This window comes from Lontra canadensis, unplaced genomic scaffold (genome assembly GCF_010015895.1).
Source record: "Lontra canadensis isolate GAN:19392208 unplaced genomic scaffold, GSC_riverotter_1.0 scaffold17, whole genome shotgun sequence".
Taxonomy (NCBI): Eukaryota; Metazoa; Chordata; class Mammalia; order Carnivora; family Mustelidae; genus Lontra; species Lontra canadensis.
In genome coordinates, this window is record NW_022631011.1 from 17531994 (window position 1) to 17551662 (window position 19669).

Consider the following 19669-nt stretch of genomic DNA (forward strand, 5'->3'; position numbering starts at 1 on the left):
AAGTTGTAAGGTATCACCTATACAACTGGTCTGTGAAAATTTAATGAGCATTTATACTGTCTCTGTCACTGCGAGGTGTCCTAGGAAACAGAAGAACCAAGACTCACTGTCAGGAAGCCAAAATGAGTTTACAGTCTACTTAGAGAAGATCTAGTCACGCGAAACCATTAATAAGTAGACATTAGTTCTTATAATCATTATTCTAATAAAAATAAGTGCTTCTGTGGACAGGAAATGTAAAAACAAATAAGAGTTAAAATTAAATTAGATTAAATTAAAATTAAAAATGTGAAGCCTTCCCAAATGAGGGCATTGGCTGCTATCTTCTAAAGATTGTCTAGGTGGACCGTTTGCCCAAATGACGGCCTGGCTGTGGACCGGTGGAGCTGTGGCATGGAGAATGGGGGTGGAGGGACTTTCCAGAGAAAGTGGTGAGCATGGGATATGGGCTGCAGGGAGGTGGGAAAATGACCGAGAAATCCAATTGGGTAGAATATGTTTTAGAAGATGATGTACAAAAAAACCAAAGAGACCAAGTGACCAAAAGTGGAAAGAACATTGTATACCAGATGAAAGAGGATGTATAATATTGTGGATGGTAACCGAGAAGGAGACTTGATTGAGCAACAAATGCTTAGTCTAGGAGAAGATGCTCAGAGAGCTGGAACAGGGAGAAAACCTCTAGGAGGCCGATGCAATGATCCAGGTGGGAATTGATGAGGGCCCATTCTAGAGTGGTGAAAAGGGACAAAAACGTACAGAAGGTCTGATCTAGGTTCTATGTTTTTAAGTTCACAAATACCGTTTTTCCTTTGATATAAAAAGGTGTTTTTATACAGAAAGATGATAAAAGTCTTTTGTTTTGCTTTCTCAGCAGGGTTCCCCGAAATCAATTTTACTTTTCATTTTGTCTTTAATAAAAGATTAGCAGTAGATGGCATTGTTCTGTAAAAAAAGATTACGCATTTTTCACTTTTTAATCGTATGGCAAGTAAGATGGGGTAAATAAGTATCTTTTGGGATACTTCTACTCCAAAGACAAATATTTTGGTATAACATAATATATTGTGAGATATAACTTGTATTTTCATTTTTAGATGTTTGAAAAATGAAGGATGATCTATGTGGGACTATGTGAGAAATAACATATACAGTAGTTGAAGTATTTTATTACTGTTATCAAGGATCTTATGGTTACTAAGGGAAATAAGCAAGCATGTTATTTGGCTGTGATCTTGTGCACATCAAAGTGAATTTATATTAATGTAAACAAAAGAACTCATCAATTCATATGTGGAGTGGGAGTTTGAAAAAATTTACTTAGATACTTGAAAAATGCAAAAACTGGTATATGATTCTATTTTGTAATGTGTACCTATTAATTGCTTTCCAAAATATATCCTGTGTAATTGTGGTTAGAGCATAACACCACATATTTATAAAAATTTAAAAAAAAATTGTTTTTTCTTTGATTCCTTTATGCTATGCCCAGAGAAATTTTCCTCATAAAGAATGATTAAGGGTTTCAAAGGAAATCATCTTCCTTAGAGAATATTTTTATTATTTTATAATTTTACTTTGGCTTGAATATGTTTAGTCCTACATTTATAAGCATGTGGTTTAACTTTCGTGTTGTTACCCAATGGGACATAAGCTGATTGACATTGCTTTTAAGAAAACATTAATGTTTTTTTAAATTTTAAGTCGTTACGTGTAAGATAAAGATAAGATACTGAAATCTTTTTGATTTTCTATTCTTAAAATATAGATATTTTTAGTTAAACTTTATTTTGAGATAAGTCTTTATTTTTATTTGTCTGAAAATTTACAAATTGTTACTCCTTCATAGAACTATTATAAGCACTATGAGGACTAGAAATTGCAAATCATTCCCCTTTAAATTACTACTACAGTCTTGTAATTCTAGAGCATAGTGGGCATTAATAGAAGTTATTTCTTTCTTCCTTTGAGAATTTATTCAAAAAGTATAAATTAAGACTATGTGCCAGGAAATATGCAAAGTATTCAAGATAGCTAAGAGAATTGTCCCTGACGTTCATCTCACCGTGAATGTCAAGAATGGCTATAAAACTGTGGCAGTAGGGTTCAGATGGCTACATGAGGACAGAGAACAAGGGATAGTTCCACCTTCAGTGACTCGAGCTAGGACCGGAAGGATGAGTGGGAGTTTTTAAGGGAGCAGCAGGTAATCTCAGGGAGAGGCATGGCAGAAAAAGCAGGTGTAGTCAAGGGCTATAAGATCCAGCGGAACGTGAAGGGAAGGGGAAGGCTTTGGAACTAAGGAGATTCTGGGGAACAACTCGGAACCATAATCTGGTATTCTCTAGTATAAGAATTGCTTTAATAATATAAAACTAAAACTTTTGTGTTTTATGCTTACCGTGTTTTATCCTTTAACCTAAGCAGGATCTGGACTTAGATGTTTCTGCGTTTGTATTATCACCAGACTTGTACGTTTGTTTTCTCTTACAGTGAAGTTCAGCAACTGCAATGGGAAACGGAAAGTCCAGTATGAAAGCAGTGAGCCAGCAGATTTTAAGGTGGATGAAGACGGCATGGTGTACGCCGTGAGAAGCTTTCCCCTCTCTTCTGAGCATGCCAAGTTCCTGATATATGCCCAAGATAAAGAGACTCAGGAAAAGTGGCAAGTAGCAGTAAAGTTGAGCCTCAAGCCTACCTTCCCTGAAGACTCAGTGAAGGTAAAGTATCCAAACACGGCTTTGGAGTTACGTTTAAAAATTAGATTCATACAGTTGGGACTAAATAGATGCTTTGCTTTACGTCACATTGGCCAGTATTTGAATTTTTATCAACTTCAGCCACTTCAAATAGTATTTTGTTGTTGTTGTTATTTTAATCTTACAAGATACTTAGACTAGATATATATGTAAGCTATCTGAAATTGTGTTTGAAATGGCTGTTTATACTTCGAGATTTATAACTTAATTTAAATTAGGAGTTGTTTGTTTTAAATTTCTTAGAAGCTTTACAAGCTTTTAAATGTAACCCTCAAATAAACAATTATTTGCAAGATGTCAAGTCTATTAAATGGGAAGTACAGATATACTGTAGCATTTCTAGTGTAGAGTATTGGGTTTTTTTCTTGTCCCTTAATAATCAAATTGGGGAGTATGAATTATTTATATAACTGACATAACTTTAAGGAATGATATACTCCCTCTGGTGGAAGCTGCTATGAACCAGGATAAAAGAAATAGATACACTTCCCACAAAGTACAGTTTGATTAAATTCAGCAAACATTTATTGAGCACTTATTTCATATAAATCACTATATTAGGAATTTTTAATAAGACGCAATAATTTCTTCAGTAAAGTTATGATAACACTGTTAGTTTCTGAATATTCTAGTTCATGTTAATTTGAAACAAATACGAGGAGGCACCACAATCATTTATTTTTGACGTCTGCAATTTCATGAAGTATAACTATTACATTTTGTAGATTATTGTACTGTGGGAGGTAAGAATACACACATTCGCTTTGGCTATTTAGTGGTAAGTGTAACATACACATCCATAATCAAATATGAATAAGTGTATTAGTGGAAAAGATACCATTATTCTCTTGCCCCAATGTTAGACTTTTATTATGTAAAATGTAACTTATTAATCTATTAACCGTTAAGGGAAATCCTGTCATCTGGGGAATACAGAGTGAGAAACTGGTAACTAATTGAGTGAAAAGATGCTTTTGTTGTTGATGATTCGCTGTGTTCCAGCAAACTAGCTTGGATATTTGCACTGAAGCAGCAAGGGCTAATGGCTAAAATGTCTACAGATATATGGAGAAACAGAAGAAAATGTTGACATCCAGCAGAGATTAATACCCAATGTGCAAAGTGGGTCATCTACAGCATCCATCATGGCTGACATAGGTTTAGAATAATTACAGCATTAATTCTGTGGGATTTAATAGGGTCATAAATATTTGAGACATGCCTTAGCAGTATGTATTAAACTTCTCTTGGAATTCAAATTATATTTTAGCACATCAAGATCTAAATTTAATGTACAGTAGCACATTACCTGAACTGTGGTTTAAACTAATGAGAGATATATAAAAGGATACCATTAAATTTTGCTCAATATTAACTCCTATCTAAGATAGTTTATAGAAACTACTGATAGTTTACACAGCTGTGCCACATAATAAATTGTTTGGAATTCAATTCTTCAATGATCAGTGTAAACCCCAAATTTTACGGTGTTTTCTATTATTTTAATGGGGGGATGAGGACAGGGCCTCTAGGCATATTTTCTTGTTTATAACAGTGAACCCTGTTCTGTCAGGTATGCATTGATACTGCTGTCTTTCAGAAAATGTTTTTCCTAGTACTCAGCAATGTCTTGTATTTTAATGCAAAGGAATCCCAAGAAATTGAAGAAATAGTATTCCCAAGACAAGTGAGTAAGCACAATGGCCACCTACAAAGACAGAAGAGAGACTGGGTTATCCCTCCAATCAACTTGCCAGAAAACTCCAGGGGACCTTTTCCTCAAGAGCTTGTCAGGGTAGGCTGGCACAATTTTAATTATCTCCATGGCATGCGTCAAGTGTATGTTAGAAATGCTTTGTCTCTTGTATCACAAGACAGATTTTACCACATATAATAAAAATATATTTTTTGATATAAGTGAAATGTCTATAGTGTTGTGCAGAGCCTTTTTTTTTTTTAATTATTATCTCAGATTATGTATAGGTAGGGCTTTCTGTGGGTCCCATACACGACGGACGATGAAGTTTGTTGAGTGTGTGAATATGTACCTCCCACATACATCCACAACCAGACCATACCCTTTCTCACAACGCAAACACACACACACACACACACACACACAAACCTTTCCTTCACTTCCCCATCTGACAGCTGTGCTTTCCATGATGATCTTTACCCTTTACAGATAGCTTTTGAGCCAAAGAAGAAATAAAGGGGCAATCATTGCTAAAAATGCCAGCACCAGGTGCATTTGAGAGTTTTTTAAAAGAAAAAAGGAAGTGACCTCTGCTACCATTAACAGAATCCCTGGGGCTGTGCAAAACCATAGGCTTTTATAAGTCTGAGAAGTAATTTTTTTTCAGTTACTCCAAATGTATGCCATCAGATGTGGAGGGAAAAAAAATCACAGATATTTGTACATATTTGGTAAAATTAGCAACCCATTGTTTTATTGCAAAAGGAAAAAAAGACAAAGTTATTGTGTATTTGTTTATTTGAATCTAGATGTTCGTGTGCACGATTAATTTAGCGTTTCAAAACATACTGAAAGTTGTATTCTTTAATAAGTCATTTTTATATTGCATATTTTATTTTAATGCACATTATAATTCAATTTAACAGTGAACAACATGGCCCCCAAATAAAGGATTTTTTTTTTCTTCCCTACTTTAATGGACAATGAGTAAAAAGAGAATTTTGCCTTAACAAGAAAACTAATAAACCAGATTCTGTTACTGGGTGAAGTATATTTACCTGATAAATAAAGATCTATTATTATCACCTGCAAAAGTATTGCCAATTGGCCCTCTCCCTGAGCTGTTCTTCTTCCTTCTTTTCTGTAGCCTTTTCCTTTGATTTCTCACCTATAAACTGATTTTTCTGGGGAATTGTTATATTTGGGGGGAAAGGCAGTGTGAGCCTAGAGTGGATGTAATTTTTGAGAGCAAAAAAAATGTATTATAAAATGATTTCTTGTGTGTTTTGTTATTAATAAAGAATTTGGAGTAATAGATACCACCTTAAAATGACATGGAGAGCTTTGGTTGCAGTGAGTAACGTCAGTAAGACACAAGTGCAGAAATCTGACTTCTGAGCTCAACCATAATATTAGAATTCCCATGTAAGTTTGTTTCACACAATGGCCTAGGCAGTTATTTCTTCTCCTAACTGCATCAAAAAGGTAAACAAGTTTTATTTCAATTCAATTGGACACCTGTTCCCGTGTTAAGTATTCTAACCTACTTTCTCCCTGGATAGAATTTGATGCAGTTTAAAAACTGACACTCCTTAATTTTGACTTTTTGGCCCTGCTCCTAGTGATTGCTCTTTTAGACATCAGTGTTGGTCCGAGTCTTTCTGGTGATAGGTGACATCTCTTTTTGAAGCTTATGACAGAGAAGCAAGGATGAGAAACAGGACTGGTTTTCTGGGAAGAGATGCTGTAAGTTTGTAACTGAAAAAGGGCATGAGGTGTGGCCTGTTCTGTCTCTGATAATGAGCTCACTTAGTCTCTCATTTAATATGATTGTCTTTTTGATCCTCAGATCAGGTCGGACAGAGATAAAAACCTTTCACTACGGTATAGTGTAACTGGGCCCGGAGCTGATCAGCCTCCTACCGGTATCTTCATTATCAACCCCATCTCAGGTCAGCTGTCCGTGACCAAGCCTCTGGATCGTGAGCTGATAGCCCGGTTTCATGTAAGATTTCAGCCCTCTGATAACCTGTTGTATTAATACCCTTCTAACTGTGTAGTTTAACATTTGCTTCTTATATGGGTCTTAGAGCTTTGATACTCACAGGTTTAATACCAGAAATAAGCTTTACAATTTGTTGTAATGATTTCATGGTTTTTATAGAATTGATGAATGTTTAGGGTAAAAAACCAAACCAAACAAAACAAAAACAGTGCCAAAGAAGAAAGTGAGATTGCCTAAAATCTCCTCACCCTTTACATGTTGGTGTGGCTAAGGATTTAGAGGAACAAATGTACATGAAGGAAGTCAAAGAGTCAAAGATTATTGCCTGTGAATTATAGAGATCACAACACTTTTAATGACTGCATAGTATTCCATAAAATGTGTCAGCTATTATTTTAATGATAGTTTCTTAAAATTTCAGTAGACATCTATGTTTGTCATCTTTACCTATTCTTCGTGGTCTGACTGTTACCATGAAATAGTCTTAGCAAATGGATAGTGCCCTTTAATTTTATTTGTTGGCTCTATTCCTTCCAGAAAGGTCTGCCATTTAGATGCTCCCAACCAGAAATTGAGATTTTCCTTTCTCTCATAACCCGGCCAACACATGGTTTCATCAATCTGCCAATCTGAGCAATCTATTCTTAGATATATTGTCTTATTATATTTCTTGTGTTCATTTTTACACTCTTTATTTTTCTGTTTTATTCATTTTCTTATTGAGTTATCACTTTTGTATATAATTATGTTCATATTTTCAAAAATACGTATATATTTGAAAGTGATTTTTCTAATTTAAAAATATTAATTGAAGTGAGTGTTTTAAAACTCAAGAATTGCCTAATATTAATCAAATTCCAGGAGGCATTTTTATTTTCTTTTTTTCTTAGCCAGGCTTACACATTTCCTGGAACAAGATTTCAATAATTTTTTCATGAGTTTAATATAGAAACCTAAGTTGGTCTTTATTACTTCTCCAATTTCTGCATGAATAACTAAAATTTGCAATGAAATTATCATTTTTAGACAGAATATATGCACATTACAAAAACTTCCAAATAATGCAGTACTAATGAGAAAGTAAAATGATTTGTAATCTCAGTACATAAAACCAACCTGTTTCTTTTACTTTTTTTTTTTTTAAACAATTTGGTGATAGGCTGTAAGATGTTTTTCTTTGCATAGATTCATAAATGTATTCTTTGAAATTGGCATCATTCTCTGAAACCAGCTTTTGTCACTTTTGCAATCAAAAGATTTAGCATCTTTCCGTGTCAGTAAATAGTTATTTATTTATAGCATCGTTTTTGATTGCTTCAAATGATTTTGTTGAATGAATGTAATATAATTTTAACTAATTACTTATGGGTAGATATTTGGGTAATTTGTTTTTTTTATTTTACTTTGCAACTATAAATAATGTGGCAATGAACTTTTTTTTCTGTACATTTGCCCATTATATCCTTGGAATAAATTTCTAAAATTGGAATTATTTTAATAAATATAGTGAAGTTATTCTCTAGAGTGGTTGTATTATGTTGCATTGCCTGCCCACTGTATAGGAGATATATTTTCTCCACTCTATTATCTATTCCAGGCATTGTTTACTTACCAAATTATCATTGGCAAAGAAATTATCTCAATGCTTTAAGTTGCCTAATCTGAATATCTAATCAAAGTGAATTCCCTATTCCTGTTCTCTGTTGAATTTTGATTTTTTAGAGGGGAGGGGAGGGGCAGAGGGAGAGGGAAAGAGAGAATCCCAAGCAGGCTCCATGTCCGGTGTGGAGCCCAACACAGGGCTCAGTCTCACAAACCTGAGATCATGACCTGAACTTAAATCAAGAATGGGATGCTTGGGGCGCCTGGGTGGCTCAGTGGGTTAAAGCCTCTGCCTTCAGCTCAGGTCATGATCCCAGTGTCCTGGGATCAAGCCCTACATCGGGCTCTCTGCTCAGTGGGGAGCCTACTTCCTCCTCTCTCTCTGCCTGCCTCTCTGCCTGCTTGTGATCTCTGTCTGTCAAATAAATAAATAAAATCTTTAAAAAAAAAAAAAAAAAGAAAAGAAAAAAGAGTGGGATGCTTAACCAACTGAGCCACCCAGGAGCCCCTCTCTGTTGAATTTTCTTTGGGAATTGTTTACCCTTTATACTTACTATTAAGAACCTCTTATCTATTTGGGATGTTAATGTTTAATTTGTCATATATTTTCCTCTTTTGTTGTTTGTTTTTAAACTTTGTTAATAATATCTACCCTGCTATAGTTCTTGCATTGTAAAATTGTTTTTCAATTTTATCATAAAGTCTAGTTTTAGAGATGGTTCTAATCTCCCCAATTTTATCTGTTGTACTTATTTATTTATTTTGGCATCTATATTTTTAACCTCTGTGAAGTGTATTTTACTAAAAGGAGAGTGGTATCTAGATGTACTTTGTTTTTGCTTTATAGATAGCCAGTTGCCTCATGTAATGAATTAGTATTCCCAGTGGTTTATCACTGATACTTAGTCATTCAAAACTTTTTTTGTGTTTGTTTTTAGACTCTTACACTGCACAATAACATATTTGTTGAATTTTTGCACTTATAAAAACTTCTTAAATTATTGAAGTTTTGAAAATTGTTAAAATATTGATATTGTGGTAGAGTGAGACTCCTATAGATTTAATAGATGGATAAGCATAGGAAAATTTTAAAAATGTTTTCAAGGGGTGCGTGGCTGGCTCAGTGGGTAAAGCATGTGACTCTTGATCTCATGGTTGTGAGTTCAAGCCACATATTGGATGTAGAGCTTAAACAAGTAAAATGAGAGTTGTTTTTTAAAAAGGGAGGGTGGTGCCTGGCTAGCTCAGTCTTTGGAGCATCTGACTATTGATTGGGGGGTTATGAGTTTGAGCCTCACAGGTGGTGTAAAAATAAAGAAAAATTTTTTTAAACTCTTGAGTACTACTTGAGTACTACTCAACATTCCCTTCTTCCAAAGGACTTGATTGTTTCATCAACCAGTTCATCAACCAGGTTTTTTTTTTAATCCTTCAGGAACACTTAATGCTAGTGCTTTTTATATTGTTCTAAACTATAAAGAAAGAAGTAAAACTTCCAAACCTTTCATAAAGACAAAGTGTCATTAATACAGAAACTTTATAAAAATAACACATGATAGACCAGTCTCTAATTAGATGAATCTCAGATTTATGAATATAAAGAATATCGATATAAAAATTCTAGATAATTCTTCCTGTATGAAGTCTCATTATCTGAACTCCTGTGGTTAAAACGGGAAATAAATATTTTCAGGTCAGTTTCGGGGTAAACTCTTGCGCTGCAGAGTCTTACCGCGAGGACAGAAGAGAACAACACTCATAAAAAAAATAGAATCAACTATAGAATTGCAAGGATGTTTCAGTGTGAAGATCTATTAATAAGTGATATATTAAATAAGTGAAGAAAAAAGATTATTTTAGAGCTGTTGAAAGGCAATAATAAAATTTGCATTGTCTCATGTTAGATAATCTCTAAATTTTTTTTAAAAAGGGGATATATTGATGCTTCTTTAACTTGATGAACCATGCCCAGCAGAATCCAACAGCCAGCATCATACTTAACAGAAAAACCACAGAAGCATCCCATTAAAAAGAAGCAATTCAACGGAACACTACACAGCTACTGAAAAAAATGTAATGGATCTCTATGCGCTGGATTAAAAGATTTTGAGGCTATTCTACCAAGAGTAGATGAGTGACTATTTATTTAAAAAGAAAAAAAAAGATAAAATTCTTAGAATACCATAAAACTCATGCTTGGGAGAGGAACAATTATCTTACATACTCACACACTTTTAATGTTTATGAGTGACTTTTACAATTTAAAAACCCACCTAGTGTCAAAATTCGCTATGCACACTTAATTCTAAGTTCTCCTCTGTTCTTACAATCTCTACGACTACTCTGTGCCCAGTACATTTTTAATTACCCTGACTCATATGTACAGATTTAGCAAAAGGATTTGGGAACTGGACAGAACTGGCTTTGGATATGGGCTCTGTCAAGAGACAGAGCAAAGTTACTTGGATTTTCTAAAGCTCAGTTTCTTCACCTTCAAGCCCTTATCATTTCTGCCTCTTTCTTTTGTATACGGATCAAACCAGTTAAAATCCATAAACCTGAGCAGAATGCCTAGCAAATAGTAAGTGTTGGCTCTTACTGCTATATCTATCCTAATCACATGAAGTTTGGCAAACTTAAATTTTTTTTAAGGGTTTTATTTATTTTGGTGGGATGGGGTGCAGAGGGGGAGAGAGAGAATCTTAAGTAGACTCCATGCCCATGGGGGAGTCTGACATGGGGCTTGATCCCAGGACCCTGTGATCATGACCTGAGCCGAAGTCAAGAGACAGACACTTAACAGACTGAGCCACCCAGGTGCCCCTGGCTAACTTAAATTTTGATGGGGATAGTAGCTTTTTCTTCAGTTTCTCTCTTCGCCCTCATTATTTTCATAGCATGGTGATTGTATATTTTACCTTCTCATGTGAGACATACATTAGTAAATAGTTCTGTTTTCCAATTATTTTTGCAGTTGAGGGCACATGCAGTGGATATTAATGGAAATCAAGTGGAGAACCCTATTGACATTGTCATCAATGTTATTGATATGAACGATAACAGACCAGAGTTCTTACACCAGGTTTGGAATGGGACAGTTCCTGAGGGGTCAAAGCCTGGTGAGTTTAAACATAATAATTTAAAGATTCAAGAAATGTCATGTAAGTCAGCACTGGTTATAAACAAGAGAAGAAATCATGTGAACCTTTTGGTGTTATTTTGTTTCTTACGAAATGATTTTAGGGAAAAAAATTAACAGGAAAAAAAATTGATAGAAGAGACAAAGCAGAAAACATCACTTCCCACTTTTTAAAATATATACACTATAGTCTCTGATTCTATATTATAGGATCTGTGGGATCCTTTCATTCTACTGTCGTTCATAAACTCAGTGTGGCAGAAAGAAAAGTGAGCTCCAGAAGACCAGGGCTTTCTGTTCATGAACTGCAGATTTTATCCTATTAGTGGGAGCAGCAGATAAAACTCGGTTGGAGAGTCTGAAAGGTACTTGGTATTCCTGGGTTAGACAGTGAGGTAACGCCAGAAACAGAGAGGGGGCTTGGAGACAGCTATGGTTACACTGGATATTTACTTTGGGATGATCCTAATGTCTTCTGCAGCCCACACTTTTAGACCAGTGGCATGGAAAGAGTCATAGTCTAGAAACAGGAGTTGCCAAAGCCTTTCATCATCGTGCAGGGATGTTTGACGACATTTGTAGACTCCTGTCCTGAAAACACTGTAGACTTCAGAAGAACAAGGCTACGAAGGCCAATTTGGTTTGAAAAACTAGTGGACAAGAAAAACAGTGGGTAGAGAGATGGGAAAAGATAGTGTTTCACCAGCCTCCCTGAGCTGATTTGGTGTTTAGAGAAATTTAATTAGCTACGTGATTATTATTTTTATTTTGTATTTAAAAGAGCCTCAACATTTAAAATAGTATTATGTATTACCTTTGTCACCTATGCCAGTTTATGCCAGTAGCTCCTTTATGTATACACCAGTTTATAGATACAACCACACATGCCTTAGATTGGCACTGTTTCTTGCTCCAAATGTACCTGTCTGTATCCTCAGAAAGGAAGTTCAGGTGGGGCGAAGGGGAGCTGGAGAGGAAAGTTCAGCCATCTTTGGCTCCTCCTGAGTCACATTCCAGAGTAGCTTTCTTTGGGATTTTAAAATACAATAAAATCAAACACTATTAAAACATATACATACGAAAACACAAGACCTATATACGTATTCTAAATATAAGTGAAGATAAAGATTTTTTACGTGGAATAATTATTTTTTGTTGTTTTTTTAAATCATTTCTTTCATTTGTTCTTCTGTTGTTTCTAACTTTATTAAGAGCACTCCTTCATGAAAGTTGTCAAAAATGAACCATTAAAGGTAGATGTATTATGCATTTGATCATGAATCTCCACCAAAGCATCCTTTAAATAAAAAACTCAATGTTCATAAGAACTAAAGACATTTCATGCATGTATTTCCAGTAATCATTCTGTAAGGATCTTGAATTAAACAACATTGTAATCAGTATTTTGGTTCAGTGTCCCAGAAAATACTTTTTTTTGTTTTAACCATTAATTTGTTCATGCACCAAATGTTTATAGAGTCTCTGCTGCGTACTAGTCACGCTGTTCTATCACTCTGGGCACAGCAGTGACACCCTAGTTCCTAACTCTAATCCTAAACCCTAACCCTAAACCCAAACCCTAACCCTTCCCTACTGGAGCTTACATTCTAGTAGGGGAGAAAAATAGAATCCAAGGAAGCAAGCACATATGCAATGAAGTTAAAAAAAAAAAATAAGGGTGTAGAATGGGCACATAGTCAAAAGTGTCTCACTCAAGGGACAAGCTCTGGAAAAAGATTTGAATAACGTGATCAACCCTTTGTGAATTCTGGGGCAAAACTGTATGTAGCACAGAGAGGTTCTAACATAGAACTGAGCTCAGAGCACTCATGAGGAATGTGGGTTAGAGATGGAAATTTTTATATGCTAGTTCTTATAAATATCCCACAGAACAGACCTTCCTAAATAGTAACTACTTTTCTCTCTACTTCTAAATTACACAGGGTGTGTAGCTAGTTTGAACTTATTTGATTCCAATGCGGTGTTGATTTCCTTTCCAAAATATCTAATAAATTGAAGTCCCTGAGTTTGTTACAGCGCTCTTGTAATCTCCTAGGAAATAATGAACCACAATGCCGAACTCCTATTCAATGTACCAAAACAGCAATGCATGGAATGGTTCCTTATGACCTGAGTAAATGGAGTGTGCATTGTTACGCACACAGCTTACTTTCAGAAAGTGACTTAGGCTTTGAGGAGAATCATGCTCAGCATGTCATTTTCGATGTTATTGTATAACAGAGGAAAATACGGCAAAAGGAAAGTATTCGTGGACGTAAAATACATTGCTAATAGCATCTGTACTATTATTTGCCTTTTATAGGAATAAAGGTCTGAAGTGATCGTTTCTTTGAATCGTATAGTGAACTTCTTGGTTATGGGGAAACATGAGTGTTTACAAATGTATACATTTTTAATAATTTTCCTTTCAAGGATCTACACCATGTTTTGTATTTTTTTTTTTTTAAGGTGAGGGCCGTTTTTATCCGCAGCATTTTTCATTCAATCTAAATGACAAATGTTTGTTTTGAGAAAGTGAAATTAAGATCAACCCAAAAGGCAAATACACCTCTTAGGTATATCTGTTTGGGAGATCCGACTTGCAGGGTGACCATTCATTCTCCATATGTCCTGTTCTAGGAACATACGTGATGACGGTCACTGCTATAGATGCTGATGATCCAAACGCCCTAAATGGAATGCTGAGGTACAGAATCCTGTCCCAGGCGCCAAGCACCCCTTCGCCCAACATGTTTACAATCAACAATGAGACGGGCGATATTATCACAGTGGCAGCTGGACTTGATAGAGAAGTAAGCCAACCAAAAACTATCTGAATTTGTTTTTAATCTTAAAGGTATACGGTATCCCATGCAGTTTATCTCCAGGTAATCATATGTCGACAGTATCATTCAATATCAATTTTTCAAAGAAATCTTGTGCTGTTTTGACCAGACTTCAGGTTGGTTAAGTGATGTGTGCGTACTGGATAGATCGTGCTGGCCCGTGCACTATTTAGTGCGTAATCGACCAAGTCAATTAGATGTATCTGGTACCTAATTTTTAAAATCCTTGCCATTTTCTCAGTTTTCCCTTACAGTCAAATGTTTTTGTGAGCAATTAAACTAAAAACCATGAACAAATAACGTGTGTATAAATTTAGGATATTTTTAAACAATCATATTGTTTTTAAGATTTGTGTATTTGTTTTGCGGGTGGGGGCGGGGAAGGGCATAGGAAGATGGAGAGAGAGTCTCAAGCAGTCTCCATTCTGTGCATGGAGCCCCACATGGGGCTCGATCCCCTGATCTGGAGATCATGACCTGAGTCGAAACCGAGAGTCAGGTGTTTAAACGACTGCACCACCCAGGTGCCCAACAGTCATATATTTAAGAAGCTACAAATAACGTGTGTGCTGAGGTATTTTGTAGCTTTTCTGGATAGCCTGGTTTAGTAAAAAGAGATTATCTCCTTTATTAGAACTTGCCCCTTAACTCTAAAATTGACTTACTTTACAAGTTTGAAGACCAGCAATGGCATTAATTCTACTGACAAGCCTTTAAAGGTATAAATGGAGGAAAACAGACTTCTGACATGATTTTTGTTGAAAAGGCATAAAATGTTGACAGCATCAAAATACCATGTAGTGTCATAGTCTGAAAGGGGATGGGCTTTTCTTAATTCCCAAGGCTCATCTCACTGTGACAGACCTCAACCCATGGTCCTCACACACACCTCTGTGCTTTTGTTCATGTGATTCCTTCCACCAGGAATGATTTGCACCTTCTTCTTGTTCTTGAACCTTCCATTTCTTCATGTCTCAATTTAAGCCCCACTTCTATCCTTTCCCCAAAACCCCGCTCCTAATGAATCTTTTACATTCTTTCTCTATGCTGTTCTGGCCATTTTCTTAAGAGATTCTCAAGGTCATTATTGACCATCAGTAATCATCATGTAAATGAATTATCAAAGTACTTAACTCATAGACATTTGTGCTTTGTAGGTTTCTGGCTGAGCCCACTTTTACAGTAATGAGACCTCAGATTATGTATGTCAAAAGGAAACATTATGCTTACCATAATAAATACTATTGACAAGGATTTCAGGAGTTGGTTTTTATGATGTTTTATTTGCCTCAATAGCATTCACTTGAATTGGATCGAAGAAAACATTACTATTGCAATTAATTATATATGCAAGATAGTGCTAAAAGCCCTTTAATGAAGTAGTATGAACAAATCAAGTTTACTTTATTCACAACTGAACTGAGCTGAGAGCCTTACTTAGGAGGTAGATGTACACCTAGAACATTGTACCTATTAACTTCCGGGTGTGACCGATTCTTTTTCCAGGAATAATCTGTGTGGGAGATAGTTGAAATTTAGTGTTTGCCATAGTGCTTTTGTTCCATGATCCTTGGAACATGTGTGTCTTTTCACCTCTTCCAATATTGTATGATTCACAATTCCTAATGCCAGTGAGCTCAGCATGCGTGCATAGTTTGTTTGAGAATAGGAGATTTTTTTTTTTAAAGATTTATTTATTTATTTATTTATTTGACAGACAGAGATCACAAGTAGACAGACAGAGAAAGAGGACGAAGCAGGCTCCCCATAACGTAGAGAGCCTGATGTGGGGCTCGATCCCAGGACCCTGGGATCATGACCTGAGCCAAAGGTAGAGGCTTTAACCCACTGAGCCACCCAGGTGCCCCAAGAATAGGGGGTATTTTTTAACGTTCTCCCCTGAGTGCCAGGTTGCTCACATACTGTGGAGGTGTATAACTCATCCCCCAATACGAATACTTCTCTCTCATTTACACTGTTCTCATGAGATACAGAAATGGGGCTTCATCATGTTTGCACACCACGGTATTCTTATCGCATCGAGCCGGGTTGTTTGATGACAAGGAAGAGGCACTGAGAATTTAAGGTCGTTTTACGCCCGCAGACCGGCCATATTTAAAAACCAGAACAACTGCATTTAGTTTAGCGGATGAAAGCCTGACGTCGTACCCTAATCGTGGTTAGGTCTATTTTGCAGTGGACGGAAGCTGCCGTGCCCCACATGAAACGAATGTGGGAATGGATTAGAAACGATAGAATCGTGTGTGAGAAATAGCTTCTTGACAGTGAAATTATTAAACACAACAATGAGTTACCAGAGAAAATTACAGAAAACCTTCCTTTTCTGAAAGTCATTTAACGGGAAAAAAAATGTATCTATCTCAGATGGTTTATGGTAATTCTGCCTGAGGCCAGGGATAAATCACTCTGACTTCTTCAGGCCTGGTGTAGGCCTGAGTTTCTTTTATTTCTATTAGAATTCACAGTTTTCTCTCTGTCAGAAGTAATTTCAGTTGTCGTTCTCCCAGGATATATGACACCTACAAGTGACTGAACTCCTAATCATTGAAATCCTTACTGAGATTCGGTTTTTTATTCTACTTTAATCTGTAGGTTTAGAAAAATATCAGTTCTTCAGGTTGCTTTAACTTGGCTGTGCTTCTTCCTGGCACTTTCTTTTCTCTACCCCTTTCTCTTGGTGTCTATCGCCTGCCCTTTCTGGCTAAGACTACTGATGACTAGCCCTCTGCTTCAGTGGGTGTAAATCCTGGGACTGCCTGTTATGGGCTATTTGACCTTCACTGTATTAACCTGAAACCTTAGTTCCCACATCTGTGAATGGGGATAAAAATATTACCTCCTTCATGGGATGGTTGTAAGAGTGAGGTAACACAAGGCATAAAGCATTAAGCACTGTGCCCGATGAATATTAGCTATTGTTTTCCCTTGTTGCCATCATAAATCCAGCCTCGGCATCTACTGGGTGAGCACTATCATTTTGGCTCCTCAGCATCGTTTTCTCATGGCAAAGAAAGAATGATAACTTCTTGTTTTCCAAGTCTACCGATCCTTTCCGTTGCGCTCTCCACTTCATGTTCTGCGTTCCACTGTGTTGGTCTTCTGTACCCTACAGGTTGCCTTCTAAAACCCAATAGTAGCTTCATAATCTGTAAATATGCTGAGTCTCCCCTGTGGTAAAATGACTCCCCACAACCCCTGGGATGACGTCAGAGCTCTGTAACATGGCGCTCCAAACCCTCTATGACACTGGTCCCAAAGCCTTCTTTGGTCTAACCTCCTGGGGTTCCTTGCCTCCTCTTGAGGAGCAAATGATGTCCAACCCTCATACACTCACACACAACTCCTTGTACAAATCTTCTGTTCCTGTGATTTCCTCTGCCTGAAGAGCTCCTTTCCCATCTCTTTAGAGCAGTGGGACTCTGAGAGCCAGACCCCAACTGCTCCCTGAGCACCCCTAGTAGTCTCTGTATTCCCTGAGATGGGCAGAGATTATGTCACATAGACATCATATCTGCCTTCTTGTTCTCAGTATTTGGTGAGGCTGATGTGCTCTTTTTTACCCCGGATAGGAACCCTGAAGAAATGTTCACGTTATGTGATTTTCTCCTTGTTTTCCACACATAGTCCTTGAAAGGACAGCCCACACTCTTGCTCAGCTCCCATTCCTTCCTCATCTTGACGTTTGGCTTTCTGCCTTCCTACCCCACTCAGGATGCTCCCTTGTCATGCACATATTCTCACTTTATAGGAGGGCACTTATATAGTGGAGCAATTAACGGTATACACTCTGGACTCACAGAGACCTGGGTTCAAATTCTGCCTCTACTACTTACAGCTGGGTGTCATTGAGCAAGCTTCCTTGCCTCCCTAAGCCTTGGTTTCCTTATCTGGAAAATGAGGATTGGAAAAAAAAAAAAAAAAATCCACCGGCCTTACGGGTAATTGTGAGGACTGAATATGATAATGTATACTGCTTAGCAGTACTTCTGGCATGTAGTTAGTACTCAGTCTCAAAAAATGTTATTTTTTTTTTCTTATCAAGGCCCCAGAAACTTGTCAGCATACAGTAAGCATTCAAAAAAAAAAAAAGAATTTAGACTCCAGAAACACAAGGTAGATGGTACCATCAGCCCCATTTCACAGGTGAAGGAACTAGGACTTCGCATTTAAGAATTTGAACAGGGTCACAAACCTGTACTTATAAGTTCTCTTGACATTATTACTTAATTGTCCATCCCCTAACCCAGTGCATATAAAAGCAACCCATCATCACCCTCAATCTATGAGTCCTGATCAATTTCCCATTTCATGTGACCAGTACCACCACCCCAGTCTCCCCAAGATCATAGTCTACCTGCCTTTACCATGCACTGCCATCCATCCACCAATAAATTTAGTGATCAGTTTCCTTTCAATTTACCTCCAAAATGTCTCTTGCATTCATTCTTCCCCCCCAGACTTTGATGACTGGTTTGGATGCCCTACTGAAGTCCTTGCATCGCACCTTCCAACTCTTACTACAGGTGCTTTGTACGTCTGCTCCTGGATCCATTAATGGCTTCCTCCATCACTTAAGGATATCAAGGCCATCTCTGGGGTTATTCATTATTTTATCCAAGTAAATACTACATCACCCGACATCTAGTAGACATTCATGAAATGTGTGTCAACTGAATGAATGACTGCTACTCTCACTCCTTCATTCACTCATATCACTTTAGTTCAGTGTTTCAAAGTGCGATGCCAGGTGTGATGATTTTCATTGATACATGGAGGGATGCCTCTAGAGAAAACTGGAGACCACAAGTCTTCAGATGCTACTCCATCAAGTAGAGACTGCCATAGTGCAAGGATTATATTGTGTTGATTTTTACAGTTATATTTATGGGAGGTGATGCTGGTCTTCTATTTATGATAATTTAACAATAAATTAAGTTTTTTAAAAGGGAGTGAATGTCAAGATTAATGTTAAGTGACTCATGGTATAGAAATATGAGGATAAGGCAGCATTGGGAAGATGATGTATGAATCACTGTAATTTGGGAAACTGAGCTAGTTTTTACTCCCAGTATATGATTCAATGAATAAATAACAGCTGCCATGTAAATAAGACGGTTTTTTTTCCCCCCCTATAGTATAAGGCAAGGCCCAGGATTTCTCATCCATTCACCCATCCAACCACCAAGTCAAAAGCATTTATCACTTGCTTACTCTGTTCAGACATTAGTCTGTATACCAATGACACAAACATTGACAAGGCAGGGGCCTGAGAAGGGGTGTGTGTTTGTGTCTACATAACCAGGAGGTTATGGACGGGGAGTAGCCATATAAACTAGAAACAGTGATAGAGGTGTATACATGCCAGTCCAACAGCTCTGCCTCCAGGACTTTCTGAAGTCATCTCTGAGGTGGCTTTTCCATTTCGTATTTGCCAGGCTCAGGGTGACAGGAAGGGGACTGAAGCCCAGAGTTTCTCAACCGTGGCACTATTGACATATTGGATTGGATAAATCTTTTTTGTGGGGGCCTGTCCTGTATATCATAGGATGTTTAGCAGGATCTCTTGCCTTTATGGCCATCCATTAGATGTCAGTAACAGCC

General features: G+C 36.9%; 1 protein-coding gene across 1 annotated transcript in view; it reads left to right on the forward strand.

Annotated features, from left to right (window-relative positions):
• The window catches only part of CDH2 (cadherin 2), a 212232-nt gene that overhangs the window by 146470 nt on the left and 46093 nt on the right, over nt 1–19669 (forward strand). Inside the window, exons 3-7 of the mRNA XM_032859711.1 lie at nt 2494–2720; nt 4408–4554; nt 6305–6460; nt 11037–11181; nt 13842–14014. Coding sequence (XP_032715602.1) covers nt 2494–2720; nt 4408–4554; nt 6305–6460; nt 11037–11181; nt 13842–14014 — 848 coding nt within the window. The remainder of the gene's footprint in view (nt 1–2493; nt 2721–4407; nt 4555–6304; nt 6461–11036; nt 11182–13841; nt 14015–19669) is intronic.